The 26,749-nt window shown below is 56.0% G+C and overlaps 2 protein-coding genes across 2 annotated transcripts; both read right to left on the bottom strand.

Annotated features, from left to right (window-relative positions):
- Positions 1 to 12,022: 12,022 nt before the first annotated feature.
- HOXB5 (homeobox B5) lies at positions 12,023 to 13,517 on the bottom strand. Its single transcript, XM_021704072.1, has 2 exons — positions 12,956 to 13,517; positions 12,023 to 12,270 (listed from the first exon to the last, which is right to left on the bottom strand). Exons 1-2 carry the CDS (start codon positions 13,515 to 13,517, stop codon positions 12,023 to 12,025), a joined length of 810 nt encoding a protein of 269 aa, XP_021559747.1.
- A 2,695-nt stretch (positions 13,518 to 16,212) lies between these two features.
- HOXB6 (homeobox B6) lies at positions 16,213 to 18,030 on the bottom strand. The gene is made up of 2 exons (XM_021704074.1): positions 17,542 to 18,030; positions 16,213 to 16,472 (listed from the first exon to the last, which is right to left on the bottom strand). The coding sequence occupies exons 1-2, from the start codon at positions 17,954 to 17,956 to the stop codon at positions 16,213 to 16,215; spliced, it is 675 nt and encodes a 224-aa protein (XP_021559749.1). The 5' UTR covers positions 17,957 to 18,030.
- Positions 18,031 to 26,749: the final 8,719 nt, after the last annotated feature.

The raw sequence follows: 26,749 nt of genomic DNA, 5'->3' as shown, positions 1-26,749 counted from the left end.
GGGTGCCCGCGCGCCCCTCCCCTCCCCCCAGGACTTTTTTTTTTTTTTTAAGAAAAACAAAACCCCAATCGGCTCCTCCGTGCCCCTGGTAGCCTTTAGTTTGCCATCAAACGAATATCTAGATATTTTCCAAGGCGCCTCTTGGTGAAGGGAGGAGGGAGAGGTGGCTGGGTGTGAAGGAGGTGTCATAAAAGTCCTTTTGGAAAAATTCAATGGTAAAAAGAGAGAGAAACAGCTGTAAAGAAAAATGCTGGGAGACCAAACAGATGGGGCCCCAGATATTTAATGACGGGCAATTCCGTTTACAACCTGAGAAAAAGATCAAAGGCGTTTCATTTCCGAATGAAGGGCAATGAGGAGCCATAAAAGATGCAGCCAGATGATATTCCAGCCCCTCCCAGCCTCCCGCACCTCCTAGGGCCAGAAAAGGGGGATAATCCCTGAAGTGTGTGGAGGAACCCCGTTTCCCCCACCTCCCCAGCCCCAGGCAGGCTCTCTCTGTCTAAATTTGCTCATTCTGCCACCTGCTAGGGTCTCTGGCAGTGGGACCAAAATGGGGATCTGGTAAACCTGGGGGAATCTGGGGTTTACAAATGAACTTCCCAAGGGTCCCAGTAACCACTGAATTTACTAAACTGGGAGCCTGGGATTGGGCTGGAGGGAACTGAGTCCTGGACTGAATGCTGAGACCATCACAGGGTGAGGGGAATTGGCACAGAGAAAGCCTCTACCTTGCCCAGACTCCCTACCCATCTCCCTGAGAAATACTCGCATCCTTAGTGATGGAGTCAGAACGATATCCATTTCATTAACAAATACAGCAACAACACAAAAAACAACCTTCTAACCAGCACATTGCAGAAGTCTCTCCCCCTCCCCAGTCCTGGGACTCTTGCAGGTGGGTAGGAGGAGTGCTCCCTCCCACTTGCCAGAAACTAGGTCCAGAGACCTTTTGATTTTTCTATCCCAAATCTAGATTGCCAATTTTGGCCTCGGGCCTGATTTCTAACACCAACACTCTCCCAGCCAGGCTGACTTGCATATATTTGAAAAATCACACACACACACACACACACACACACACACACTCTTATATTTTAATTACCTTTGCCAAGAGAGGGTCCAGTAGACCCCCATCTGGGCACCTAAGGAGACTAGAGTCTGGCCCTGGGCCCACAGACAAAATGCCTGGGTAGAACCGCCCCCCCCCAGCCCCCCAGCGTCAAGCAGGGATCTTTCCAAGTCTTGTCAAAGGCCACTTCGTCAGGGGTTCCACGACCCATTCCAACTGGCCAGGCCCCTCCCCCACCCCATACCTCCTGTCCTTCTCAACTCGCTCTCTGAAACCCGTCCAACTCAGCCGGCTTTTCGGAATTTGGGGAGGGCTGCTAGGCTGGCCACCGGGCCTCTCTGCTGCTCTACACTTCACAAAGGATGCAGCCCAGGTGCTCGGAGCACCCCAAGAGAGAGGTATGGGAGGCAGAGCCACTGCGGGGCTGGGTATGGCTGCTCCTGGGGACAGAGCGCGGAGATTTTCTCTGCGGCGCGCTGGGAGCCGCCACCTGCCCATCCCACCGAGGCGCCGCAGCCCCCCACCCCAGCCGAGTGCAGCCGCGATGGGTGGGGGACAAGGTTTATCAGAGACTCCCCAGACGGATTTCACCAACACCGGAGGCTGCCTCTCCCCTCCGACCCCAAAAGAATTCGAACACGAGTACTCGTAATAAAAATAAGAAAAGGCAAGGGCTCTGCGCGCGCGTCCCGAGCCACCTCCCCTGCGCTCCCGGGTCGTTCGCTCGCCGGCTCGCCGGCCGCCTTCCCCTGGCAGCCACAGGTTGCTAAAGTGACCTCTCGCTGCTCAGCCCCCTCCGCTGTCCCGGGCGCGCCCAGCCCGCACGGAATCATCTACCTTTTGTCGCCAGGGAGAGAGCACAGAGCAAGGGAGGGAAAGCGCAGGGCCGAGGAGGCGAGCCCCCAGCCGGCCGGCGCACCGGAGGCCGCACGGAGGCGTGGAAGGCCCAGAGGGGCGAGCGGGCAAGAGTACTCACCGGGCGGCTCGCCGCGCCCTCCGGCCGCAGACCCGCCCGCGGGCCCGCTCGGCCCCAGATGAGCTCGCTCTCGTCCACTATTGTGTGTCCGGAAAACCGAACCGCCGCTAAGGGCCCCCTTGCAGGCCGGAACAAGACTTTTTTTTGATGTGTTTTTGTTTTTGAAGCGCAAGTTTTCGTATTAATCTCATACTTTGGCAGTCTTTGTTAAACAGCTAGGCGCGTCACGAGGCTCTCGAACATTTTAATAATTTTTAGACGCCGTGACCTACGGTTCACCCCTCTCCGGGCCTCCCCCACGAGCAGGCAGTTACTATAATACACTCGCACAGTTCGCTCGGTCATATTGAATTTTGCGCAGGTCATTACTTGGGAGAAAAATGACGGAGCAGGAATTTGATTCAGCTCATCCTCTTCAGCTCGACTTTTCGCCAGAACCTTCTCTTCCCTTCACCCAACCCCCACCCCCAAAAAAGTCCCAGGCTGGTAGTACTCAGCCTACCCCACCTCTGCCTTGATATTCCATCATTCCTATTTTCTCATCTGTTTTGGTTCCTTGGGCAAGGTAGGAGAGGGTAGGATTCCATAGGGGTTCCCTTTGGGGCCTGGGAGGGAGGATGGCACCTGGAGAAGTGGAAATGTGGCCTTGGGACTGGGGTCCCAGAGAGCAGGCCTGAGCCAGAGCCCCCTTCCCTCCTGCCTGCCCTATTAAATGGCTGCATTGGCAGGGCCTGTATCCCTGCCCCCTTGCATACTCCCTCTGCCTTATTCCCTCCCCCAGTGCCAGAGATATCCCATTTCTGCTCAAACTTTGGAGGTTCCAGGGCCCCAGGAATGACTCCTCCACTTCCTGGGGCTGAGATTTGGTCCCTAGGCCAGCATATCTGGGGAAGACAGAGAGAATCCTGAGAGAGGAGCTGGACCATACTGGTCAAAGCAGGAGGACTTGGTTTTCAGAGGCTTTAATTTCCCTTTAAACACAAAACCATCCACCCTCCCCCCAATTTTTGTTTAAAACCACTTCTCATCTATACAGTAACACTTTTGCCTACCCCTATCACCACCACAAGGACGTACAGGAGCAAAGCAAGGAGACATTAAAAATACTCAGAGATTTTCTCTGGTTTGTCTCTCAAGGATTAGAATTCTTGGACTGTCAACAAGACATTTTCCCCTTTCTCTAGCCTCCAAGGGACCAGCAGAGGTTAGTCAGGTGACTCCCCTACCACCCAGTTTAAGTCTAGGGGGAGTGTCTGCAGGGAGAGATCCCTCTAGTACAAGGAGGTGAGAGAGACTATCCCAAGGCACCCAGTTTGGCCGAGGATGGCAGAGGACCCTCTTTCCTGAGGCCCCTCCAGCCCAGGGCCTTTGGCTGCTCCAGGCTATTCCACAGAACCATAAATTCGCTAGCATTCTGTCCTGGAAAAGGAGGAAAAAGAGACAGAGGAGGAACAGAAGGAAACAGTCTCCAGTTCAGCCTTTGACCTCTACCTCTTCTGGACCTCAGGAATTCCTTCCTGGCTTGACTCCCCAGAGCAACTTGTCTCAAGGCTGAAGAGAAATGGGGACCCACACCCAGTTGGTTTAGTCAAAAACTGGGGCAGATTGATTTGCAATTTGACATTAAGTTGTTGTCTCTTCTGGCCATAATTCAAAAGGCGTCTTTATGAAAACTCTCAGGTTATCTCTATTCTGGCAGGACAAACACCCACAGCGCACCTCCTATATCCAATGCTTGGAAGAGAATGTGATCACATTTCATAACACGACAAACAGTCATTTAAAGACCAAAAATAGGCATATACCCTGGTGTTATAATTACAGGGTCTCTGTAAACATTTTACTTATGAGCTAAGCCTAATGCATAGACTCAAGGTTCATTTCAGGTCGCTTGTTTTAACTCCAGTTAAAAAGATCTCTGTGAGGCCATTCAGTATTTTTCCTTCTCATTTCCCCTCCCTCCTCCAAATAGGAAGAGAGGGATTCTGGATGAACATACAAGTGGAGGTTTGGGAGAGAGTGCGAGAATTAGCTAGCCAACCTCCTTTCAATATCCAACTTCTTAAACCCAAGCAATTTGGAAAGAGGAATGGGAGTTTAGAAGCCCTCTAGTCCTGGCCCACTGTCATGGACTCCAGCTGCCTGGACCCAGCCTGGGGGTTAGGAATCCCTGAAGAATAGGCCTGCCTGAGGGATAGGGGAAGTTGGGGGAGTCAGGCTCTTTGGACCCTTTGGGGGAAGGAGGGTGGGTCTGATGTTGGTGAGAATCAGGCCTTCACCTTGGAAGCCTTCTTTGGCCCCATCAAACGTCCTGCAAGGACGCGTGGGTAATTGGATTTTTTTAATGTGTGCGGCTGGGTAGGTTTTAATTAAATTTTATATGGTGACTCAAAGGTTATCTTTGGGAGAGAAAATTGCGCAGAGGATTCGCCATGCCCCCAGCGCTCTTGTGCAGCTCCCCACCCCACCAGCCCCGCGGCTTTTGGAGAAGGGTTTCTCCCCCACCCCAGTTTCTCCTGCCCCAGATAGCTGCCTCTCCTCCTCCCCAGTTCTGCTCCCCCACTCCCCAAACACACAGGTCTTCCTTACCTCCCGCACCCTTTGCTCCCTCTCTTCTCTCTGCTCACACAGCCTCCTCCCCTTGCCCAGACCGCCCCCACCGCTAGACGCCACCGCCCGCTCCCGCACGCTGTAAACTTTTGACCCTCCAACTTTGCGACCCCTCTGGCAATAACACTGGCCTCACGGCCCAGGGTCTCATTCTGCTGCGCCGGCTGCCGAAACCCAAGCGCAAAACGCCTTCCGTGCCCCTCCCCCCTCGCCACCCTCCCCAAACCCCCACTAAGGGCCTTAGATCTGGGGAAGAGGAGTCTTTTGATTATTAAATAACGCCTTGGGAAAAGACGCCACCCCACTTCCCGCATCGACCCCACTTCCCGCATTTCCACGGGTCTCTCCTGTGGAGTGCCTGGAAAAGCTTTTGATGACCCACCCGCTCCATTCTTGTCCCGGAACGGGGCCGCGGTTGCTGGGCGTGGGGACATACGGGGTGCAGAAGGACGCGTCGGCTGACCTGGAGAAGGGAGTTTCTGGGGTGAAGAGTGGAGAGAGCTTGGAGCAAGGGTTCCTTGAGAGCGGAGGGGGCCACAGTCCCCAAAGGGCTGGAAAGAGAGAGCTCAGTGTCCAGGCCATGCGAGACCCAGCGGGCCCGGGGCCACCTTGCACGGCCGCTCGCTGGCGCCTCCGAGGCCCCAGCCTGGCTGTGAACTTGGTCTAAGGCGGACTCTACTGGCAGCTCGGGGACGTTACAGCCTCTGCCTCTCGGCCGGCGCGGCGGCCGCACGAGCGACCCGCGCTCTTTCGGTTTCCCTTGCGCCCAAATATCCCCTCCCAGGACCCCACTTCTCACAGGGAAGGGTTCGTTCCCCCTTCCCTAAGGGCCTTTTAGGGGTCGGAAAGCAGAAGAGAGCGAATTAGAGAGAGACACACAGAGAGAATGGAACAAGCCTGCAGAAACTCCAAAATATAGGGCTTATCCTGCATCTCGCCTTCAAGTCCCAAGGGGAGACGTTCCCACATGCGGGCACTTTCCCTCCACTTTTCCCCCAGATGCTGCCTTCCAAGCTGAATCCTCCCCTTCCCACCTGGCCTGGGTCATCTCTTGACTAAGCAAGCTGCACTGGGGCCTGCCAGGTCCCTTTCCTCCCTAGATGCATTCATCCCCACCCGACGGGGCTCTGAGGTCAGGGATCGCAACAATCAAAGGGAGCCTCGGTGCTCAGAGGCTGCAACCGGGGCGAAGCTATGTGGGCTCAGCCCGAATCCACACGGAGAGCAAGGCCAGAGAGCGGACCGGCAGCCTGGGAGCCGTTTCCAGGGAAGAGAGGCTAGAGGATGCTGCAGAGAGTGCATTTTCCTCTGGGAGAGGAAATTTGGGAAGAGAAGAGACAGGACAGAAGACGTCTTAAACAGAGAAAAGGAGAAGAAGAAAAAAAGTGGGGGAGAGATTAAAACTTGGAAAGGGGGTGATATTCCGGTCCGAGAGGTCCCGAATTGCCCGAAGTCCAATCTCTCCAGTCTCCTAAATCTCCTAAACTTCCCCCGGGGAGCCCGCCAATCTGAGTCTCAGTAAATTCACCAAAAGGAAGAACGAAAAATCGAAAAATCGGCCTAAACCTGTCGGCATGCCGGGGCCCCGGTCCGGGCCCGAGCGGCGGGGGTGACGGCATCGCGGCCCGAGGCGCGTAATGTATGCGGCAGCGGCTCGGAGCCCCGAGCGCTCCGGCCCCGTCTGCTGACCTCTGCGTGATCCCGGACTCTATGAATTATTGATGAGATATGAGCGTTGATTTCCCCTTTCAGGATGCAAACTCCATTATATGGTTAAAATGGCGATTTAATCGTTGAGAATAGCTTTGGTGTGGGTTTTTCCCCCCCAACTCATTTGCACCTCCTTCCTTTTCATTTAACTGTCTTAATTAAATCCTTTAACAGATTTTAATCACTTTTTGGAGGGAGGGGTGAGAGGAAGGGGGAGGCTATCGCTACCACCACCACCACCAAGCACTAAAAACAAAACAAGCCCCCAGGCCATAAAAAGCTTCTACCTTGGGGAAGTTGGAAGGAAGGTGGGGAGGAGTCCTGAAGCCCTCTAGAAAGGACGTCCTGGGAACTTCCACCAAAAGATCCATCCATCTGAGGGCAACCTACGTCTGACAAGGAAGAGTCAGGCCTGAGAGGTGTTTAATTCCACCCCTGAGAAGATTTGTGTGTGGACTCTGACTGTGGGGAGTGAGACACACTTGCCCCTGCTGAGAAGTGCAGGGACCTCAAGCCTGGGTAAGGCCACATGATTCTGGTGGGGAAGGACTCTCCAATCTGGGCCCCAGGGGCACTTAGGGAGAAATGTCCATTTTCCTTAAGGGGCCCCCATTTCTTCCCTCCTCCTCCCCAAGCGGCTCAGTTTCCAGGCCGGTGTCTGGGTTAATTAATATGGATGTGTAACAGCACGGCAGCAATCGATAAATCCTGCTGTGGGCAGATCCCAGCCTCGAAATCTGATTACTTCTAGAAACTCCAAAAATGGAGAGAGTGACCCTAAAAGATGGGAGGGTTTCTTCCCAGCTCTGTCCTCCTTGGTTGATCCAACTGGTCCCCAGGCTGAGAAGCCCATGCAGGGGAGCTTCTTCCTCTCTACCCTGGAAGGGACTGAGTTTGGAAGATCATTCTAAGTGGTCTGTCTTCTCTCTTGTTCCAAATCCTTGGCTTCTGCCCCAGCATCCAGACTCCAGGGATGAAGGAACCAGGCCAGGAGAGGAGCTCCCACTTGGATCTTGCCCCCACCCCCTGCCTCCCCCCCTCCCCCCATTGAACACGTTCTCACAGCCAGGGAAGGGTTAAGTGTCCCCGCTGCAGTTATGGAGAGGAAGCCGATGAAATATGGGCGCTCGGAACTCCAGGGCCGGCTGGCTTTCCTGTTTACACTTCTTTATACTTCCTCCCACCCCGCACGCAGAGAAACAAAACAAAACAAAACAAAATAACCAAATCAAACAAAAAAAAATCCAAAATCAAATTGTCCACTGAGAGGTGGTCAGGCAGGCTTTGGAGGGAAAAAGGCAACTGGGGCCTTAATGCCCGGCTGCCTCCTCAGGCCTGCCCAGGTGGAGGGTGCTGGGTGGCTGGGTGGCTGGGCGGCAGCATTTGGCTGCAGGGTGCTAGCCTGGAGCTCAGAAGGTTGAGGCCTGGACCCAGAAGAGGAGGGGGAAGCGGGTGGGCGAGGAGGGAGAAAAGAGTCCTCCAGATTGAGGAGCGGCTTTCCCAGAGAATGTCTTGGGGAAGGCAGGAGGGGAGGGCACGGGTCTGTGGCGGAGTAAGAGTTCCTTTGCACCAGAAACCCCTTCTTACCTCTCCCCCCGCAACACACACATCCTTATTGGGTTTCAAGGGAGATCATTGCCCAGAGAACCTGAAGCAGGGAAGAGGAAAACCAGCTAGGGAGTCTTTTCCCGGAACCGCTTAGAGCAGGAGACCCTTCAAGGGTTTTGACCTCCAGGGCGGAAGTGGGCACCCTCCCCCGCCCGGGGCTGCTCTTCGCCATTCCGGAAAATCTGTCTAGATATGCCCAGCAGATGTCCCTGGGTCGCTATCAGAGTTTGCAGAGCTGACATAGAAGGGGACAAAAAAAGTCTTCAGGGGCAGGCCTGGTGGTCTGGGGTTTCTGCGAGAGGGCTCGGCATTGGAGGGAGGCCAGGCCCATGGGAATGGGGGTTCCCAGGAGGCCCCAGGTCAGATTCTGCCCCTGCTGCACCCTTCCTCTGCACCTTACTCAACTCATTTGCCTTGTCCAGAGTGGAAGCCTGTGGAGGCTGTGCCTCCAGAATGTATTGGTATCTTAAATGATGCTGGGGACCCTCTGGGAGCTGACCAGAGTCTCCTTTCCAAGGAATACAAATGCCTCATCATTCTTGGGGGGATTTGTCTTCAAATCAGGGTGAGGACCCCAAGCTCTCTGTCCTCTTTGCTCTCAAACCCGTGAAGGTTCTCCTGTAAGTCAGGCCTGGGCAGGGACTGGAGAGCTCAGGGAATAGAGAATGGCTACAGGGAAGAGGGGAGAGAGGCAGAGAGTGCAGATGTCCTTCAAAGGGAAATGGGGGGAATCTCATGGCCCTCCCCTTGTCCCAAAGATCAGAAGCCCCTTAAGGTGCCATATGTCCAATTCTAGGGACTATTCACAGGAGTTGGTAAGCCAAATCAAGAGAAGGGAGGGCTAGCAAAAACAGGAGTGACAGGGTGGTAGATCCCATGGGTCTTAAAATCGGGGGTCAGTTTGGTGGAGAAGAGGCCTCTAGTTTGGAAGAGGGTGATTTACCCTTAGAAAATAACAGGCCCCCTGGGGGTCAGATGATGAAATCCCTCTGGGTTTGCGGTGCCACAAAACAAAGGGGCTTTTAAGGGTCTGGTAGGGAGAGAAGAAGAGGGAGGGAGAGGAGAGGAAAGAGAGAACCTTTCTGATTTTTCTCTCCTGCTCCTGAGTCCCTTTTTTCCCTCCGGACAGTTGGGGTCTGTGTTCTTGAGCAAGTTTTATTTATGGAGGGCCTGCCAGGGATCTGCTGAAACACCTAACTCCTCCAGGCAAGGGAAGAAGGCCCCCCCTTCCCCCCACTCCTGGCCAGGAATTAGGTTTGGAATTTGAGGGGATTGTGCCCCTCTGACCCTCCTCAGAGCCAAGCGGAAGGGGCTGGCTTGGAATTAACAGGCGGAAGCTGGGTGCAAAAGCCCCGCACGCCCCATCCTGGGTAACCCCGATGAGGCCGTGGAGAAATGGGAGGCACCCCCTTTCACAGGGTTCAAAAATCTGAAAGCCAGAGAGAGCCCCAGTGCAAGGCGGCCCACAGCACCCGCATTAGCCTTCCTGGTGCTTTTTCTCAGCTCAGATGTATCCAGATAAAAGTGCCCAGCGGCGCGCCCACACACACCCCTGACAAATGAATGTCATAAAGTTTCTTTCCTGGGGGTGGGGAGATGTCTGTCTGAAGATATCCAGCAGTGAAGTGGCCCCCCACAAGGGGCCCTTCTTTCAGGAGTACACACCCTTCCCTCTCGCCCCCTAAATTTCCAAGGACACTGAAGGAACCCACACAAGCCCCTTTCCCCCCACAAAGAGTCAGACACTCCTGTGCATAAAAACCAGGCACCCCTACCGCTGGCCTTACAGAAATGAGAGCCCCCACGTCAGTTGCCCAGCCTGTCAGAACTTGGTGCAAAAAGCAGACGAAATGTCCCCCACTTGCTATGCTACAGCCCTGCCGGAGGCAAGATTTCCTGCCCGGGGTTCCAAGCCCCAAAACTGCAGGGGGAGAAAGCGAAAGCTGGAAGCCACTTACCGCGGGAGTGCTGCCACTGCCTTCTGGGCTGGGAGAGCGCTCACCTACCTCTGCCCCCTTCCCCACCACGGCGAGCAGTTAAAGTGTCACTTAACATTCTGGAGAATGTGAAATATACCGCGCGGTGTCAACTCCCCAAAACCATAAAACTAACTTTATGGACCTCACGTGACTTTCTCGAGCCAGTGAGGGGTATCTGTCTGACTTCTCGGCGATTTTTACGATCTAACTTCGAGATAAAACCCCTATCCATTTGACATCTAAATGTCATAGCGACTTTTGGGATAGTTTGCTATGGACAAAGGGGGACAAAGTCAAGGGGTGAGGGGGAAGGAGGGCCCAGTAGAGCCTCTACGACCCTTGGCTGCCTCCTCACCAGCTCCCCCTCCCCCCAAGTCCTGTAAGAAGTTGGGCCAAGCTGGAAGGGATTGACCGGGTAAGTGTCCAGACTTGACTCTTGCACTCAGGGTGAAGGCGGACTTGGATGGAGGAGGACTGGGCCCTAACCCTGGGCCACTCGGGCTGGCAGGGGAAACAGGGGTGTTCCAAGAGGGACCCCAACTCCTAACCAAGAGGGAAGGTCAGTTGGGCCCCTGGAGAGAGGGAACCCTCGCTAAGTACAGAGAAGACTGAGGTTGAGAGGAAACCTTTGAAATTGAGCTGATTTTTTTTTTTTTTTTTGGTCTTAGTGGGTGGTGGAGCTGAATTGGGATTTGGGCCAGGGGCCAGGGGGGCTGGGCAGGCCAGTACCACTCCCAAAAGGCCAGGAGCTTCCTGCTCAGGACTTAGGCCCACATTACTTTCCCTGAAGAGGTTTCCAGAGGCTTTTCTTGCTGGCTGCTGGAAGGCCAGGGTGGAATCCAGCTCACCCTTTCCCTTGCCCCAAGCCCCACATGGCATTTCTGGGCCTCTCAGTCCCCCAGACTTGAAGGCCAATCCCCTGGCCCAAGTACCGGCTGACCAAGCGAGGGGTGTAGGTGGCTGAGAGGGGCTGCTGGTGAGCATCCTGCTTTCCCTTCCCTACACCCCAGATCTGTCAAGAGTGGTCTAGGGTGTGCCCAGTGATGGGAGAGACAGGCCCCCAGAGAAAAGACAAGTGGAAGGGCAGTGGAGTGGGGGAAACATTTATTTGACTTCAAGGAAAGCTACAAACAAATACCAAAAGCGAATCACTGAGACAGGCCCGGCAAAGGCAAAGACAGATTCCACACGTAGCACAGCATCCACTCGCTCACTACAAATGGTCTTGGAAGCGAAATGGGGGGGGGGGGGGGGATGGGTCTGACCCAGGCTGTCCCCATATTTACAAGCTTTGGGCCCTCTACTCCAGACCCATGGATTCACAGAGAAATACACAAGACATTTTACACTGAGGATTATTTTTGTTTCCGTCCACTCCCAGGCCAGGCCTTGTGGGGCCTACCCAGGTGGCAGGAACTGAACTCTCACGGTTTACCTTCCCTCTTCTCAAGATCACCCCTTTGGTCCTCCACGCCCCCTTCCCACCCTCGGACCAAGCCACTGGGAGACTTGGGCCTGGGGAGTGGGAAGGGAGGAGGAGGAGGAGGGTGGAAAGAGACAGTTATGGACTCCATCTCCGAGGCCAGCTCAGCTGGGCCCCACACTGCGGCACTACCCCACCTCAACAGCTGCCCCTTAGAGAAGTTTCAAGCTGAAACTCAAAATACAGCGACCATCCTTTATAAATAAGTTAGAAGAACACAGATGGGGAGGGGAAAGTTCACGTTAAACATGCGAGTTTCTTTCTTTCCTGGGGGAAGGAGTGCAACCACAGACACGAACATTCAGAAACACTGGCGGATTTGGGGTGAGTGGAGGGGCGTGGGGAGCAGGGAGGGAAAATAATAATTATTATTATTAACAATAATAACAAGATTAACCAGTCCAGGAGAGAGGGAGCCACAGGAAGACCTAAGACCAAACGAAAAATCGTAACACAAGGCCGGGGCGAGGCAGGCTCATGGGAACCGGTCCCCAGCGGGCAGTGGCAGCGCAGGGAGGCTTGGAGGGCCCAGGGCTGGGGGGCGGCAAGGGCTCTTGGGCCACCCAGGGCTCCTCCAGGCGGGCTCAGGGCTGGAAGGCGCTGCCGGCTGTAGCCAGGCTCATACTTTTCAGTTTGTTGTCTTTCTTCCACTTCATGCGCCGGTTCTGGAACCAGATCTTGATCTGGCGCTCGGACAGGCAGAGCGCGTGGGCGATCTCGATGCGCCGCCGCCGCGTCAGGTAGCGGTTGAAGTGGAACTCCTTCTCCAGCTCTAGGGTCTGGTAGCGGGTGTACGCGGTCCGGGCCCGTTTCCCGTCCGGCCCGGTCATATCTGGAGCAGACAGAGTAGAGCCGCGAGGCAACCAACGTTAGTCCGGTTAAGGGAGGGGGCCCTGGATGGGAGAGGGGCGTGGAGCAGGACCCAGGCGTCCCCGGCACCCAGCTCCCCGCAGCTCCAAGCCTCCCCACTCCAGACGCCCGCATCCGAGCTCGCTCCTACACCCCCTTCTCCTGCAGCCCCCACTTCTGCCGGCTGCGAATGCGCCCGGCTTTGTCTCTTGCTCCCTCCCTGTGCCTCACCCTTCGCTGGGCTCAGGCGGCCGCTCGCCCCGGGAGGGAGGAGAGCGGCTGCACTTTTGCCCTGGAAAGCTCCTATTACTGCTCTCCCCTTCTTTGCTAGCAGCAGCGTCAAAATTTCGGGGGTAAGCAGGACCTTTCCCCACGTTACATAAACCCCATCCTTTATCCCATAGCTAGTACAGCTGGGCGAATAAAACCTTAGCCGAAGCTGGAGACAAATGATTAAAAATACTCCTCCCCAGCTAAAGACCTAGACCTTCTTTGACTCTATCCCTCCGAGCTGGGAGGACCCTCTTAGAGACTTCTCCACCTCTGGAAAAAAAATAAATCTATATTTGAGGAGAAGCCAAGCTCTCCTCGCCTCCCTCCCCCCCCCTCCCCAAACGCAGAGAAGGAAAGCCGAGGAGACAAAAAAAGGGAGCGAAAGCGAGAATTACCATGGCTGATGTGAAGCTTCCTCATCCAGGGGAATATCTGCGGAGTCTGCCCCTCGGGCGCGGCTGTGGAGGTGGCCATGGGCTCTGGCTGTGCCCGAGCTAGGCTCGGGCTGCTTAGCTGCCTCGCCGCTTCCTCAGGCTCCGAGGACGCGCTGGCCTCGTCTATTTCGGTGAAATTGGCGCTGGAGCTGGCCGGGGTCGCCTGGTCGGAGGGGGACGAAGCAGAGGGCTTGGCGCCGTGGCTGTCGCCGTTGGTGCAGGGCAGGGACTCGGGCGAGGACAGGGAGCAGCTCGACGCCGCTTGCCTGAAGCGGGGCTCCTGGGCGGGCGCGGGGAAGGCGCGCGAGCTCTCGCCCACCGCCCCAAAGTGGCTGGAGGAGGCCGAGGAGCGGTTGACGCTGAGGTCCATCCCATTGTAATTGTAGCCGTAAGAGCCGGTGTGCATGGCAGCGGGATCCCTGTAAGAGCCGCTCAGAGAGCTGCCACTGCCATAATTTAGCAACTGATAGTCCGGGCCATTTGGATAACGCCCCGAGAAGGAGTTTACAAAGTACGAGCTCATTTGGGTGATTTTGGAGGGCTTGATTTGTGGATCGTGGTCGTTATAACCCTGTGCTTCACGATTTATGATGTATTAATGAATTATAGCGATGCACTGTACTTCGTTTTGCTATGTATGCGGCCAAATATGGGGGGGGGTTGGAAGGGGGATGGGGGGGCGTTAGGGAATCACGTGCTTTTGTTGACCAGTCGTAAATTCTCGCTGATGACCTCAAGAGGTAATTCATGCTCTATGGTTACAAATAATGACGATCCGAGAATCGTTAGGGCCGATTCAATGCGAGCCTCCGAGAGAGGGGGAAAAACGGAGAAGGGGGAGAAACAGGGAGAAGGTTGGCGGCGGCCTCTGAGCAGAGCGCGCCACCTCCCGGCGATCGGCGGGAGCGCGGGCCGCAGACTGCCATGGCGGAGGCGGCTGCCTCCCTCCTGGCTCCCTGCAACCGCCGGGCGAGAAGGAAACCCGGCCTGGGCTCACCCGCAGAGTTGAGTCTTTTAGAGGAGGGACCCACTTGAGCCTTCACCCACTTTCTTGGGAGTGGGGTTAGACTATCTGTGCCCTTCTCCCTGTCATTATTATTATTATTATTAGTGTTATTATCATCATTACTATTATTTTCACTCTGGATGAGATGATCAAAAATTGAGTTGCTTTTCCCTCACTTGGGCTTTGCAAGTCTCCGTGTTGGGGGCGGAAATGGGGGGGAGGGCTGGAAGATGTGTGTGAAAAACAATTACTGCAACGCGTTTCCCCGTGAGCTCGGCCTGGCCTGCTTCCTGCCGGGGCTGCCAGGGCCCACGCGTAGCGTCCAGGCGCAGCTGGTATGGCTGGGCCCAGGGTTCCACGGAGAAGCTTTCACTTCTGTGCCTCTTAGAAGTTTGGGATCCTCTTCCTGACTTTCTCCTCCTCCTTAGCCCAGGCCCGGAGAATGGCAAAGCAGGACAGGGACCCCAGAGGGGGTGCAGGGCTGGGGCGAAGCGGCCTAGTTGCAGGGGAGAGACGGTGGCAACGACAGAACCGGTGGCTGGGGTTTGGGGTTCTGAGAGCTGGGGATCAAGGCAAGACCGTTTCCCCTCATCACCAGATGCCCGCTATTGCATTGGGAGGCCCCACTCGAGGCCCCTCGCTGACGTCTGGGTAGTTTCAGAATTTGCCCGGCGGCCCACATCTTCCCTGGAAAGGGGTTCCGAGGACCAGCGGCGCCTTGCTGAGCACGCTGGGCGGCCAGAGACGGCCGCAGCTGGGCTCCTTCTGCCGGGCGGCTATTTTCTTTAAAAATAAAAAAGGGAGAGAGACGGCGGAGGAAGAAAGGAAAACAGTGTCCGCAGCTTGCCGCCTGGGGGGAGGGTGGGGGGTGGGGAGAGAATGGGTCGTTTTTTGGTTGAGGGGATGGGACCAAGACGCCTCATCACCTGGACTCCTGCCCTCAGGTCTCCAAGGAGCAGCGGAAAGTCGTGCCCTTCGCCCCGTGCCTGCCGGCCGCTTCGAATTCCCCTACTTGTCGCTGAGCTCCTGCTCGAGGCAGGAAAGGGCGTCTGGAGCCTTCAGCTCCGGGCGGAGAGACACCCGGTGGCCCCGATTTAGTCTCCGGAGCCACAGGCCCCGAGCCGAGGGCCAAGGCCGGCGGAGATCAGGCCATGTGGGCAGGCCACAGGCTGTGGTGCGGGCCTCGCGAGCGTGAGGACAGAAAGGCGCTGCTGAGGCGCGACACCCGCCTGGCTGTCTCTGCAGGGGCTCCAGGCTCGGGGCCTCGGCGGTGTCCCTCGTGCCACGGACAAACGAGGAAAAGCTTAGAGAATAAGAGGGAAACGGCCCTTCTCTGTCCCCCAAGTCTGCACCAGGAGAGGCTGTTGGGAGCTCAGCAGTGGCGAGGCGCAGCGCCGGAGCCTGGGCGGGACCGCCCCAGCCTCTGTCTCAACTGTAACTTCCAAGTCGCGTCGGGCCCGCCAGGGCAACCAGGGCTCCCGCCTTTGCTGCGCAGTTTCCGGCACCGGGACGCTGGGGTGGCCTTGGGGGTGGGGGAGTGGCAGGGGAGGAGCAGAGGTGACAGAGCGGCGAGTTTTTACATCTTTATTATTATTATTATCATCATCATCATTATTAATAATATTAATATTATTACCGAAGTATTTCACGTCCAGAGCTAAGACAAGACTACAAACACGACACATAGAAAATTAATAAAATAGAACTTTGTTTTCTTCTGAGGCTCCTCTTCTTACTTCTAGGTAGTATGTGCTCCTTCCAGTGGCTTTAGGGAGGGGGTGGGAGAGAGGTCTGGGGTCAGGGAGTCTTCGAGGCCCCTGCTGAGGGGACTGCGAATCTACCATTGAACCGTGCACGGGGGACATGGACGAAATGAGACGCGACACGGACAAGAGCATTTTGCTCTGCTTCCAGGAAACATCAAGTGAATCCGGTCCTCAGTTCTCATAGGGGAGCCTGATGGGGCTGAAGCGGTCCCGCAGGGATGGAGGGGGCGCTCGGGGTGCTGGGTGGGCTCAGGCGGCAAGGCCTCCCAGCACCCAGGGAGAGCTTTGCGGGTGGGGGCGTCCAGGAGAGCGCTGGGCCCCGCCTGTCGCGTGCTAGAGAGCAGGTCCCCCGGGCCCCCCGCCCGCAGAGCCTTCTCCGGGCTCTCCGACGCCCTCGGCTCCCCACAGGCCGCTCCCTTCGCGTCCCCCCTCCCTTTCCGGCGCCTTCACTCGGCTGGCTTTTCTTCCTCCTCCTCGGCACTGAGCTGAGACGCGCTGAGCAGTTTGCTCTCCTTTTTCCACTTCATGCGCCGGTTCTGGAACCAGATCTTGATCTGCCTCTCGGTCAGGCACAGGGCGTGCGCGATCTCGATGCGCCGCCGCCGCGTCAGGTAGCGATTGTAGTGAAACTCCTTCTCCAGCTCTAGGGTCTGGTAGCGGGTGTAGGTCTGGCGGCCGCGCCGGCCACTGGGCCCAAAGGAGGAACCTGTTACGCAGAGAGAAGATGCTGAGGCCTGGGGTCACCAGGGCCAGAACCCCCTCCCCCACTCGACCCTCAAACATGGACTCTAGCCTGTCCCGGGACGCCCTGCACTCTTCGAGTTCCCTGTTTCCCCCACCCCCGCCCCCCGCAACTTCCTCACTCCTCCAGCGCCCCCTCCAGATTCCCTCCGGGTCTCCCAGGCCTGTGCCTCTGGTCTAGACTCTTGGTGGGGGATGGGAGGCGAGTTTAAAATCCCACCTGAGCCTAGGGGGAGGGGCTGGGGAAGTACTGGCCAGGTGTGTGTCTCTTCCTAGCCTTATCTTTTCTTTCCATCTATCTGACTCCCCCACCACCCTGTGATAGATTCCAGCCCTTAATCCGTAATGACGTGGATCGATCCATAGTCGGCATTAACTGCTCCTCACTTTCGTGTCCCGCTAATGGACATCAATTTGGGACTTAAGGCCGACAAATAATCCAACCTGAGACCCAGGCGCCTGCTTCTCCCTCTCTCCCCCTCGGCCAGCTGCCTCTCCCTTTCTTCCCCTTATTCTCCCTCCCTCCTTCCTCTGACTACCACCCCTTTCCTGGTGCCTCCTCTTTCCCCAGCCCCGAACCCCCAGGGAAACACAGTCCGGGACGGACTCAACTCTCCCTCTCGCCAGCGTCACGCCGCCCCCCTTCCCGTGACGCACTCCGTTTTTAATGGAACCGTCTTCGGGTGGGAGACCCGACCCGGGCTGGGGGGGGGGCGCAAGGGGGGGCGGGTGGGGAAGCCACGCCAGTGGCTGCGGCCCCTGCCCCCTCCCCTGCCCCGGCATCAGGCTCTGGCGCGCCGCTCCCGGAGAGCCCACTCGCTCCCCCTGGCTCCCAGTGCAGCTGGGACTTTGCAAACTTTGTAACTCCTGAGGGCGAGAGGACAGAGCGGGAGACCTCGGGCGGGCGCCCAGTCTTCCCCGAGCTCCTAACGGAGATGCCCACCCGGCACCCCGGGGGAGGGAGGGGGCGCTACGTCTGTCCCCGGGGGTGGGGGCCCGCGGGGGTCGGGGCGGCCGCGGGAGGGCTCACTCACTGTTGCACGAATTCATCCGCTGCATCCACGGGTAGACCGGAGTGGAGCACTTCTGCTCTTCGGCCTCGCCGAACACGCTCTTGTCCTGCGCACAGTCGGACTTCCGCGGCTCGGGGTGGAACCGGGGCGGCTCTTCGGCGCCCGAGAGCGCGCAGGCCGACTCCTTCTCGCGGTAGAAGGCCGGCGCCGGCCCGTAGTCGCAGGGTGCCGCTCGGCCGTAGCCGCCGCCAGCAGGCGGGTAATAGGAGGAAGCCGCAAAGCCCTTGTCCTGGCCGGGCCCGGGCCCGTAGGGCGCGGGGTAGTGCCTCAGCGGGTCCGCATAGCCCGACGAGTAGAGCGGCAGCTGGCCCAGGAAGGACTCCTGCCCGCTGGCCAGAGTGACGGGGAAGGTGGAGTTCACGAAATAGGAACTCATTGGGAGGGGAGGCGCGCTCGGCCGCTGCTGCTCCGCCGGGTTTATGATTTGTTGTGTTTTATAGTCCGAGCGCCGCGCCTATTAGTAGTATATCTGAGATTGGGTTTTAGCTGAGGGGGGATGGCGAGGTGCCAGTGAGGGCCAGAAGGAAATACAACCATCTGATCCAACACTGACCAATGGCAGAGGCAGGAATTGTCAAATAGCACCCAGGAGGAGCGCAGCCCGCGCGAGGGACCCGCGCACAAACCTATCAACCTTTTTTTTCCCTCCTTCTTCTCCTTCTCCTTTCTCTCTCTCTCTCTCCGACAACACAACGCGCGTCCTGTTCCACCTACGCAGGATCTGCGAAAGAGGCGGCTGTGCCTTTGAGGGAGGAGGGAGCGTTTGGATTGAGACCACCCCATCCCCCAGTGATTAAATAAATATAGCCCTCCCCTCCCCACGCAGGATAGGAAAAAGTTAATTGTGTTTTCAGAAAAGTTAACCCCTGCGTTGCTTGAGCCCCATTCCCTCAAGGGAAGGGTGTGTAAATGTCCCTCTCCGTGTGGTGAGGTGAGACCTAAAGGAAAAAGGGTTGTGTCTAGGGTTTTGTGTGGGTAGACCAGGAGCAGAGTTCACTATTTAGCATTTTCAGAAGGAGAGGCGAAGAAGAAGAAACTCTCCCCTCCCCAGGTTTTGAAAACTGGTTTTTCCTATTTCTCAGGTCTACCCTGCCTTCTCCAAGCCTGGGTTTATTATTCCTGCTGCTTCTCAGCTCTTATGGTCTGAAGGGCAGGCCAGAGCCTGCTGCCCAGAGGACCCAGCAGGCTGGGAAATGGGAGGAGGGTCTGAGCCCAAGCTTCCCCCTCTGGCTCTGTGGCCAGGTTAGGCTAGGCTAGGAGCTTCCTGGAAGGCTCTGCTACCTCTGCTGCCCAAGACATCCTGCCTGGTTTGAGTAAGTGCTGCTTGCTCCTTGGCACAGGAAGGGGCACTGGGGAAAGGGACTCACCTTCTCTTCGCTTGCGCGGTAGGGAGAGGAGGAGTGAGGGGCGTTGCCCAGCCTAGGTTGTCTGATCCCTATCCTGCCTGTAACCCTCACTCCATCCCCACCCTCTACCCCCCAAATTATTAGAATATCCTGGGCTACAGAGTCTCAGGAATCAAGGATGTCTCAGGACGTCTGGGCCCAGGGAAGAAATTGTTCTTCCTCCAATTCCGGGTCCTCAAAACCTCCTGATATTTGAGGCAATCAAAGACAACCGGAAAGAGAGGGGCCCTTGCTCCTTTACCAGGTCTCTCCAGAAGCTGGCAGTTCTTTTTAAAATGAATTCTTTCCCAAGACTTGGTTTGGATTTAGTTTTCTAAGGAGGGAGAGGTGTCTGCATCCTCCTGGGGACCCAGCAGGCAGCTTACAACTATCAGCCCGAATCCCCTCTCCAGATGCTCACCACCCTCCTGTCTGTCTCTCAGCGTCTCTCCAGTCCCTCCCACACCTCATATTTGTATCACCAGCTTTGCTGCTGCACAAGCTTGGGTGTGAGAAAGAGTGCTCATTTCCATTCATTTCTCTCTCTCTCTCATCTAAGGAAAACGAGCACTGAAGCCAGGCTGGAAGACTGAACCACAATGTGTTTTCAACATTCTAACTAGGCACGTGGAGGCCAGGCAGTAAAGGGTGATAACCTTCAGACCTGGGTTCTGGAATGAGCCAGGATGCGTGACAAAATCTGATGATAAAGGGGCCAGGCTGACTCTCCTCTGCCTTGTTCTTTGGGCTCCTTTTTGTGGGCCAGATTTGTCCACTGCAGATGGCACAAGACACTAGGGAAAGCGGTAGAGGGCTGAGGTTGGCGACCAAGGGCAGGAACGTGGTTGGCTGCAAAGTGGCCCACAAGGCTCCCTGAATTCAGGACAACTTCTAGGCTATACCCTCACGGCCGAGTGGTGATCCCTGCACGTCCCACCAACCACTTCCTAGCCAAACTCTAGGGGGAGGTTTATCAAGATTTAAGAAAACTCAAGCCTGCTAATGATGAAGAATCCTGCGTGCCCCAGTCTGGCAGTGATTGGGCCCACTCCTAGAGAGGAATAGGGAACATTTGGTCTGGGGGAGCAAGGTCAGGAGAGTGTCTGTATGCACCTCCCTCCTCCCTGCCACTGAGGCTGGGCCTTGGGCCATATCCGTTCTGCCTCCTCCCTGGCCACAATGTCCCCTTCCTAGAACTGGACGGTGTGGGCTTTGCTGTAGAGTCTGGACTAAGTAGGTTGCCATAAGGCAGGGAGACTTCCCTGTGATAGAAGTACGAAAATAACTGCCTTATCCTTAAAGTCACGGCCCCAAATTAACCTCACCTCTGCAGGTTGCCTGTCATGAGATGGAGCCGCAAAGGCAGGGCCTGGGCGCCTGGAGTCCGGCATGAAAGGAAATAGCGCCTCATCGCTCTTATCTAAGCCCAGAGGTATTTATGAGCGTTTATTCGTCTGATCCATTTGTTTGGGAGAAAGAGCAGACGGGTAGGGCCTGGCCAGAGGCCGCCTGGTTTCTGGAGCCAGATCTCTACGAATTTGTCTGTGGTTCGGTCCACCATCGTCTGTCTGTCTCCAAGGGAGAATATGTAAATACCCAGCAGGCACAGCTGTCTGCCTGTCTGGGGTGTCTCTCCCAGCCTCACTGAGGAAGTGTGTATATAGAGAGGTGGATATAAATGTGTACCAAGTATTGAGGACACAACAGAAGGATTGCAGAGAAACCCCACAGGCAGAATTTATAATTGTAATTTTCTGTGCTGTGAATCTGAGCTCCCGTGGACGCGCACGCATTTTCATCTCCCAGGGAAATGTCCAAGTTGTGTTCAGCTCGTGAGCAAAATTCTCCTGTACCGGTAACCTCAGGGAGGGGTTTATGCCGGGATGTGTATGGAGGTAAGGGGGGATTGAGACACTCTCCAGGCTTCTCATTTCCTCTCAGCTACAAAGCTCCCCCCACCTCCAGCTCATTGGGTTGTGAGGATCTTGCCCCAACCCACTCCCAACTCCGGCTGGGGTGGAACAAATTAAGACATCTCAACCCAATTCTTCCCCTAGACTGTGTGATGCTCTGAATTTGGGGGACATAAATGTTCCCAGAGGGAGTTCTCAACCTTTGGGAGCTGTTTACAAGGGATATTGCCTTAGAATTGGCCCGTCCGGCACGCGGTACAAAGACCTCATTTCCATTATGCAAATGAACATCCTCTTCTCTGATATGGGGGGGGGGTGGGATTGGCGGTGACGCTGGGCTCCCTCCCCTTTCTCCCTAGCCAGGTCCATCGGCACCCTAAGAGCCAAAGTGTTTCAACCCCCTGTACAGGCCGCCTTCCCTCCCTACCTGTCCTCCGGACCGCCCCCAAGAAAGAGGGGCCCAAGACTTTCCAGCGGCTGCCCGGGGGGCCTCAGCACTGAGCCGGGCCTTCTGGCCGCCGAAAGTCACTCTTGCTGCCGGAAAGCTGAAAGGAGGCTCCTGTGGTGCAGACACCTGAGGCGCCATCGACCCGGGGAGCGCAGCCGCGGGGTTTGCCCCCCAGCACCGCCGGGCCCCCTCGACCTCGGCCGCTCCTCCAGCTCTGGGCCAGACCCTAGTAACACCTCGGCCTGCCTGGCACCGCAGGCAATTTCCTGGAGCCTCCGCCCAGGAACTGGGGCCACAGCACCTTGAAAGGAGCAGCCAGGGTTTCCTCCTGCGGCTTGAAAGCCCTAGCTAATCAGTAACCCGTGAGACAGGGGCCAATATTCAAACGCGGCAGCAGAGGAGCGTACCCCTGCCCTCGCCACCCCCTTCTGGGAAAGCGATCGGGTTAAGCGGGTGTGAGGGGTCCGGCAGGAACGGAAATCACAGTGGTTTGGTTCCTTAATGGTTGATCCCCACTCCCACTCCCAATTTTTTCCCAAAGCATATTTGTGTCGATTTCGCTTGAAACGATCGAGAATGGGGGAGGGGACCCACACCCACTTGCAGACACCAACAGTTTCCAGAAAATTTCGGCTCAATTCCTTCACCACGGACTCAGTGGCCAAACAACTGGCAAGACCCACCAGCCAACCCGGAGAACACAGACCCGGGTTTGTCTTTTGACAGCCGAGTGGAACTGCGGGGGCCGGCGCCTCCCCTGCCGGCCCCCTCCCTTGGCCGAAAAGAAATCCAAATAAACCTTGAACAGCCTTGGCCTCGAATCTCCCAAGCCGCCCGGATGATCCCCTCTCGAGCCTTGGAGGGGTAGGAGGGTGAGGGCTCGCGACTCTGATCCCCCAACCCTTTGGTTCAGGGCCCCCTGCCCGCGGGATGCAGTATTAGTCCTTTTTAAATATGACCTAGAAAAAGCCGTGTTCTCAGCCAGCCGCTGGGTTTGGAGCTGGGATGGGGCGGGCGAGGGGAGGGCACACTTGTTCTCTAATCCACACGCGGACGGGCGGGTACCATGGTCCAGCGGAAAGCGACAATCTGGGCCGACGTCCCCCGAAACCCGCCGAACCTGAGCAGCGGGGGCTCCAGGCGTCGGGCACGGTTCAGGCGGTGTCGCCGGGCTTGCGGCGCCGAAGCCGCATGTCTCCGAACGGACGGTAGATGGCAGCAAACCGCATAATTTGGGTCAGAGCAAACTGTCTAAGGGGTGATTTATACCTCGCCAAGACTACAGGAGAAAAAGACCTTTAGTCTGGATGGGTTTGGGGAAATTTTCCTTTGAGAATAGGCCCCGAGTGCCGTGGGTGCTGACCGAGAACTTCTCTCGCGGCGCAGCCCAGGGGTCCCTGCAGGCACCCAGTCGGGGCCTGCTTCCTGGGCATCTACCTGCGCCTCCAGGGGCCGCCTTCCAGCGCCACAAGTGGCCTGCATCCCTCTCTTCCCAGCCCAGGCTCGAGAGGGCCAATATCCCTTTACCCACCCCCATCGCCAGCAATTCCTGGGCCACCACAGGCCCGAGGCTGAACGCTCTGCATCTGGTCTTCAAAAAGAGAAAAGCAATCACCTATTTGTGCAAACCAAACTAAATCGCAGTCTCTCCTGCCCTCCATGCCCAAAGCTGCTTATCTCTCTGCTGGCAGCTTCCCCCAGAAGGCCTCTCACTTGGTTTTTAGGTTCTGACCAGCTTCCCCCTTCTTCCACCCCACCAGCTACTTTAGGAATTTCAGTCTCCCGCCCAGTGCTTCTTCTCCCCCCTCCTCACCCCCAGGAGGCCTGGCTGGAGAATGAAATCAGGCGCCGAGGGACAGGACTAGCTGTCTGAGCTCAGCGCCAGGCAGCTCTCCAGTCCGGACACCATCAGGTTCCCTAATTGGGTTCTCTTTTTATTTTCTTCTTCCCTCCCTTTGTCCCTCTCTCTCTTTTTTTGGTTTTTGTTTTTGTTTACAAGCTTAAAACACAACAACATGCTCAGCAGCTTCTCCACAATCAACACGTTTGGATCCAGGAAAGTTTGAAATGTTCCCACTTCAGACACACACACATGGCAATTTTCTCCACCGAAATCCACACGCCCATACCAATAAAACACAAGTAATAGAATCAATATTGCACGGAAACCAACACGCTGTAACCTACCGCATTAAAAAACCACAAAATTGTCTCCCTGCAGAGCGAGGCTCCCTCCTGCGGGAGTGGCGAGAGACCTGGGCATTCTCGGGCTGGCTTCCTGGGGGGGAGGGGGGTCTCCCTCGAGTTGGGTGCCCTTTAATTTCAGAGACGTCTCCCGAAGGGAGATAATGAGCATTTCTCTGTGAATTGTTCTTTCTCTGTCCCTCTAGCCGCTGCCTCCTCGCCCTCGCGGGCCTCTGCGGAGATTCCAGGCCCTCCAGAGACCAGGACGTCCCTCAGCGCCACCGCCCCTTGTGCCAGTGCCTCCGGGAAACCGCCGACACCCACACAGGGCAAGAGAAGTGCGCCGGGGCAACTGGGGGAGGCCGGAACAAGGGAGGGAGGGGGGAGGGGGGGAGGGGGCGCACACCCACCGGGGCCGTAGCAACCGGCTTCTGGGGCGCCCCGCAGCCCAGACACCCCTGTCCTCTCTTTCGCAGCCCCCTCGCTTGAGCCTCTTCTCCCAGCTTAAAAAGGCGACTTAGAGCTCGCCTCCGTGGCCCTTTCGGTTCCTCCTCCTGTCTTCCTTGCCCCGGCTCCCCCTCCAGGAAGCAGCCACCTCTCTCTCTCTCTCTCTCTTTCTCTCCGCCACCGAATTTCCTGAGAAGCCTCTCCCTGCAGTGCCCAGAGGTGGGGTTCAGCCCCGTCTTGGGGTGGGGGGAGAGGGAGACAAACCTAAGCCCCACCCCCTACAAAATCGGTGCAAAAGAATAAGAAGAGAATTGTAGAATCTCCCTTACCTTTGTAGACCTTGGGATTTCTTTCCTCCGATTGAAAGAGGTGAGGAGGAAGGGGGGGAAAGCGTTCTGTTTCGCCTTCATCTTCCAGATAATATTGTCCCAACCTGAGAGCCGTCGCTTCCCCTTCTCTGACTTGGGAGAGAGGGTGTTTCGCTTTTCTGATATTTGCATAGAAAATGGAGTAAGTTCTGGCTTTGAAAAATGGTATCAGGCTGCAGTCCTGGGCAGATTATCCATTTGCCCTCCATGATGACTAAAATCCCAGATCAGCAAGCAAATCAACTTAGAAATTAAAATTATCTTTGGTTCTCTCTTTTGTGTAATTCCCACCCCTCCTTCTCGCTCTCTCTCTCTCTCCTTTCCTCTCCCTCTCCCTCTCTCTTCCTCTCTCTCTCTTTTGCTTTATCGAGCTGATACTGAAGTATAAAAATATCAAGAGGCTGGAGCCCTGAAGGACGACAGTGCTCCGACCTAGGTGTGGTGTCCAAAAGAATGCTGCATTATAACCACCAGGGAAATGATAAAAAGTTCATGTTCACGATCGCCCGGCCACATGACCGGCGCCGGCCAATCGCTGGATTCAACCACTCATAAACTTCTATCACAAAGTTGTAAATTTTCATAAAACAACAAGGAATTTATTGCATTTCTTCATGGCTGCTCCACCAGCAACCCTTTTCTCGGTCGCCATCTTCTTTTCTTCTCCTTCTCGCTATTTGGGGAAACCCCAATCTGAGAAGGGGTGAGATTTGGGGTGCAGGGAACCAGGCAGAGGAGCCACAAGGGTCCATCTGGGAAGGGGATTCTTTCCAGAACCTCCCTATTCTCGCAGGAACTCTGGCCCCCTCTTCTAGTAAGAATTCACCCCAAATCCTCCACACAGGGGCCATTCTAAGGTAGTTTTGGGGTGAGTCGGGAGTAACAGCGGGTATCCAAAATTGCCACTTGCATCAGGGCAGAATGAAGGCTTCAGTGCCCCCCTGAATGCCCCCCTTGTTTCCAGCCCTCTAGATGGCGGGACCCCCACCTGTGAGGCTTGTAGCATTGCGGGTGTGGGGGCCCTACATCCCCTAGGGCCTCGTTTTTGCCTGGGGAAGAAAGGCGGCCCTGAGAGAGGCCAAGGTGGACAATCTAGCTACCAGATTCTCGCCTCTGCACCCCAGAAATTGGAAGAGGGTGAGGCCAGATCCCTGCCTCTCCCAACCAAATGCCCACATGCCCAGGTTCCCAGTGACAGCTCCACGTGCTCTCCTGGGGGTTCTGCGATCATTAATGGGAGAAACTGCAGGTTCAGGGGACTTCTACTTACAAATTCAAATTAAAGAGATTCTCCTAAAACGCGCTTCCATTCCAACCTGCTTCCCCCTTTCTGTCCCCAAACCTGTTCTTTGCATTTAAATAATCCAAGGTTTATAATCGAATAAATTCTAAAAATCAGCTCCACAGGTCTAGATGCGTAGGGGCCGTCCTCCAGGTTTATGTTCCTCAATCAAGGGGTGTTTTGGAGGGGAAAACAAAACAAAACAAAACAAAACAAAACCCACCACCACCACCACCATCAAACAAAATTCACCCCGTGTTTCCCAGTTTCCCTGAAATACTCCTGTATTTTGAATTGAGCTACCAGCGCCTAAATGCAGGAAACGAAATACCATCCCCCCAAAATTGTTTTCTCTTTTTTCTCTCTGTCTCTGTATTCCGGAGATGATTCCAGGTCGCCGGCAGCGCGAACCGCGGGCAGCAACGCGCGGAGGAAGCCCGCGGAGCTCCGGCGGCCCGCGGCTGGGCTCACAGCGCCCGGGATGCGGCCACACTACCCGGGTAAACTTGCACCGCTCAGGCTCCCGTTCTCAGGGGTCATCCACTCCTCCCTCCACCCATTTAAAAATTCTATTTGGGTCGCTGTGTTAATTTAGAATGAGATAAATGAAAGTAAAATAAGTTGAAATAAAATAACCGAATAGGTCTTGCGGAAAATGCTTGCCGAGGGGGCGGAAGCCCGGGCGCGCCCTGGTGTTGGAGGCCTCTTTGGGCTGGCGGGGAGCGTCTGCTCCGCGGCCTGGCTTCTGCCCAACGCCGCCCAAGAAGCGGGAGTGGATTTGGGTGGTCACCTTCCCTTTCCTTCCCCTCTTCCGTCGCGTGGGGCCTAACACTTCGGATTTCAGCTCTGTATTTGTGCCCCAGCTCGGCCACCAAGCCGCAGCCTGGTTTGAAGGCCTGGATGAGGCAGAGTTTGCGGAAGGGTGCGGGTTTTGTTTTGTGAACGGGTGTGACTGAGCGTGTGGGCTCATGGATGTGTTTACTTGGGGGCAAATGTGAATCTGTGTTTATAAGCCAATGTGTGAATGCGCATTGGTATGTATCAGTGTCGCTGTAAGTGTGAATGTGTGTTTACTTGTGAGTGTGTGTGAACGCAGTGTTCCAGGGTAGAGTTGGGATGTGTGAATGCCCGTATGTTTATTT

This window comes from Neomonachus schauinslandi, chromosome 15 (genome assembly GCF_002201575.2).
Source record: "Neomonachus schauinslandi chromosome 15, ASM220157v2, whole genome shotgun sequence".
Classification (NCBI taxonomy): Eukaryota; Metazoa; Chordata; class Mammalia; order Carnivora; family Phocidae; genus Neomonachus; species Neomonachus schauinslandi.
The sequence above is the reverse complement of the archived record's forward strand: the minus strand, read 5'-3'. Positions and strand labels throughout refer to the sequence as shown.

Bases quoted from the DNA above. Each gene is read 5' to 3' on its own strand.
- HOXB5 (XM_021704072.1), bottom strand. From the start codon at position 13,517: ATGAGCTCGTACTTTGTAAACTCCTTCTCGGGGCGTTATCCAAATGGC. The intron at 12,271-12,955 runs GTAATTCTCGCT...TGTCTGCTCCAG, and splicing joins GAAGCTTCACATCAGCCATG to ATATGACCGGGCCGGACGGG.
- HOXB6 (XM_021704074.1), bottom strand. From the start codon at position 17,956: ATGAGTTCCTATTTCGTGAACTCCACCTTCCCCGTCACTCTGGCCAGC. The intron at 16,473-17,541 runs GTGAGTGAGCCC...TCTGCGTAACAG, and splicing joins GCGGATGAATTCGTGCAACA to GTTCCTCCTTTGGGCCCAGT.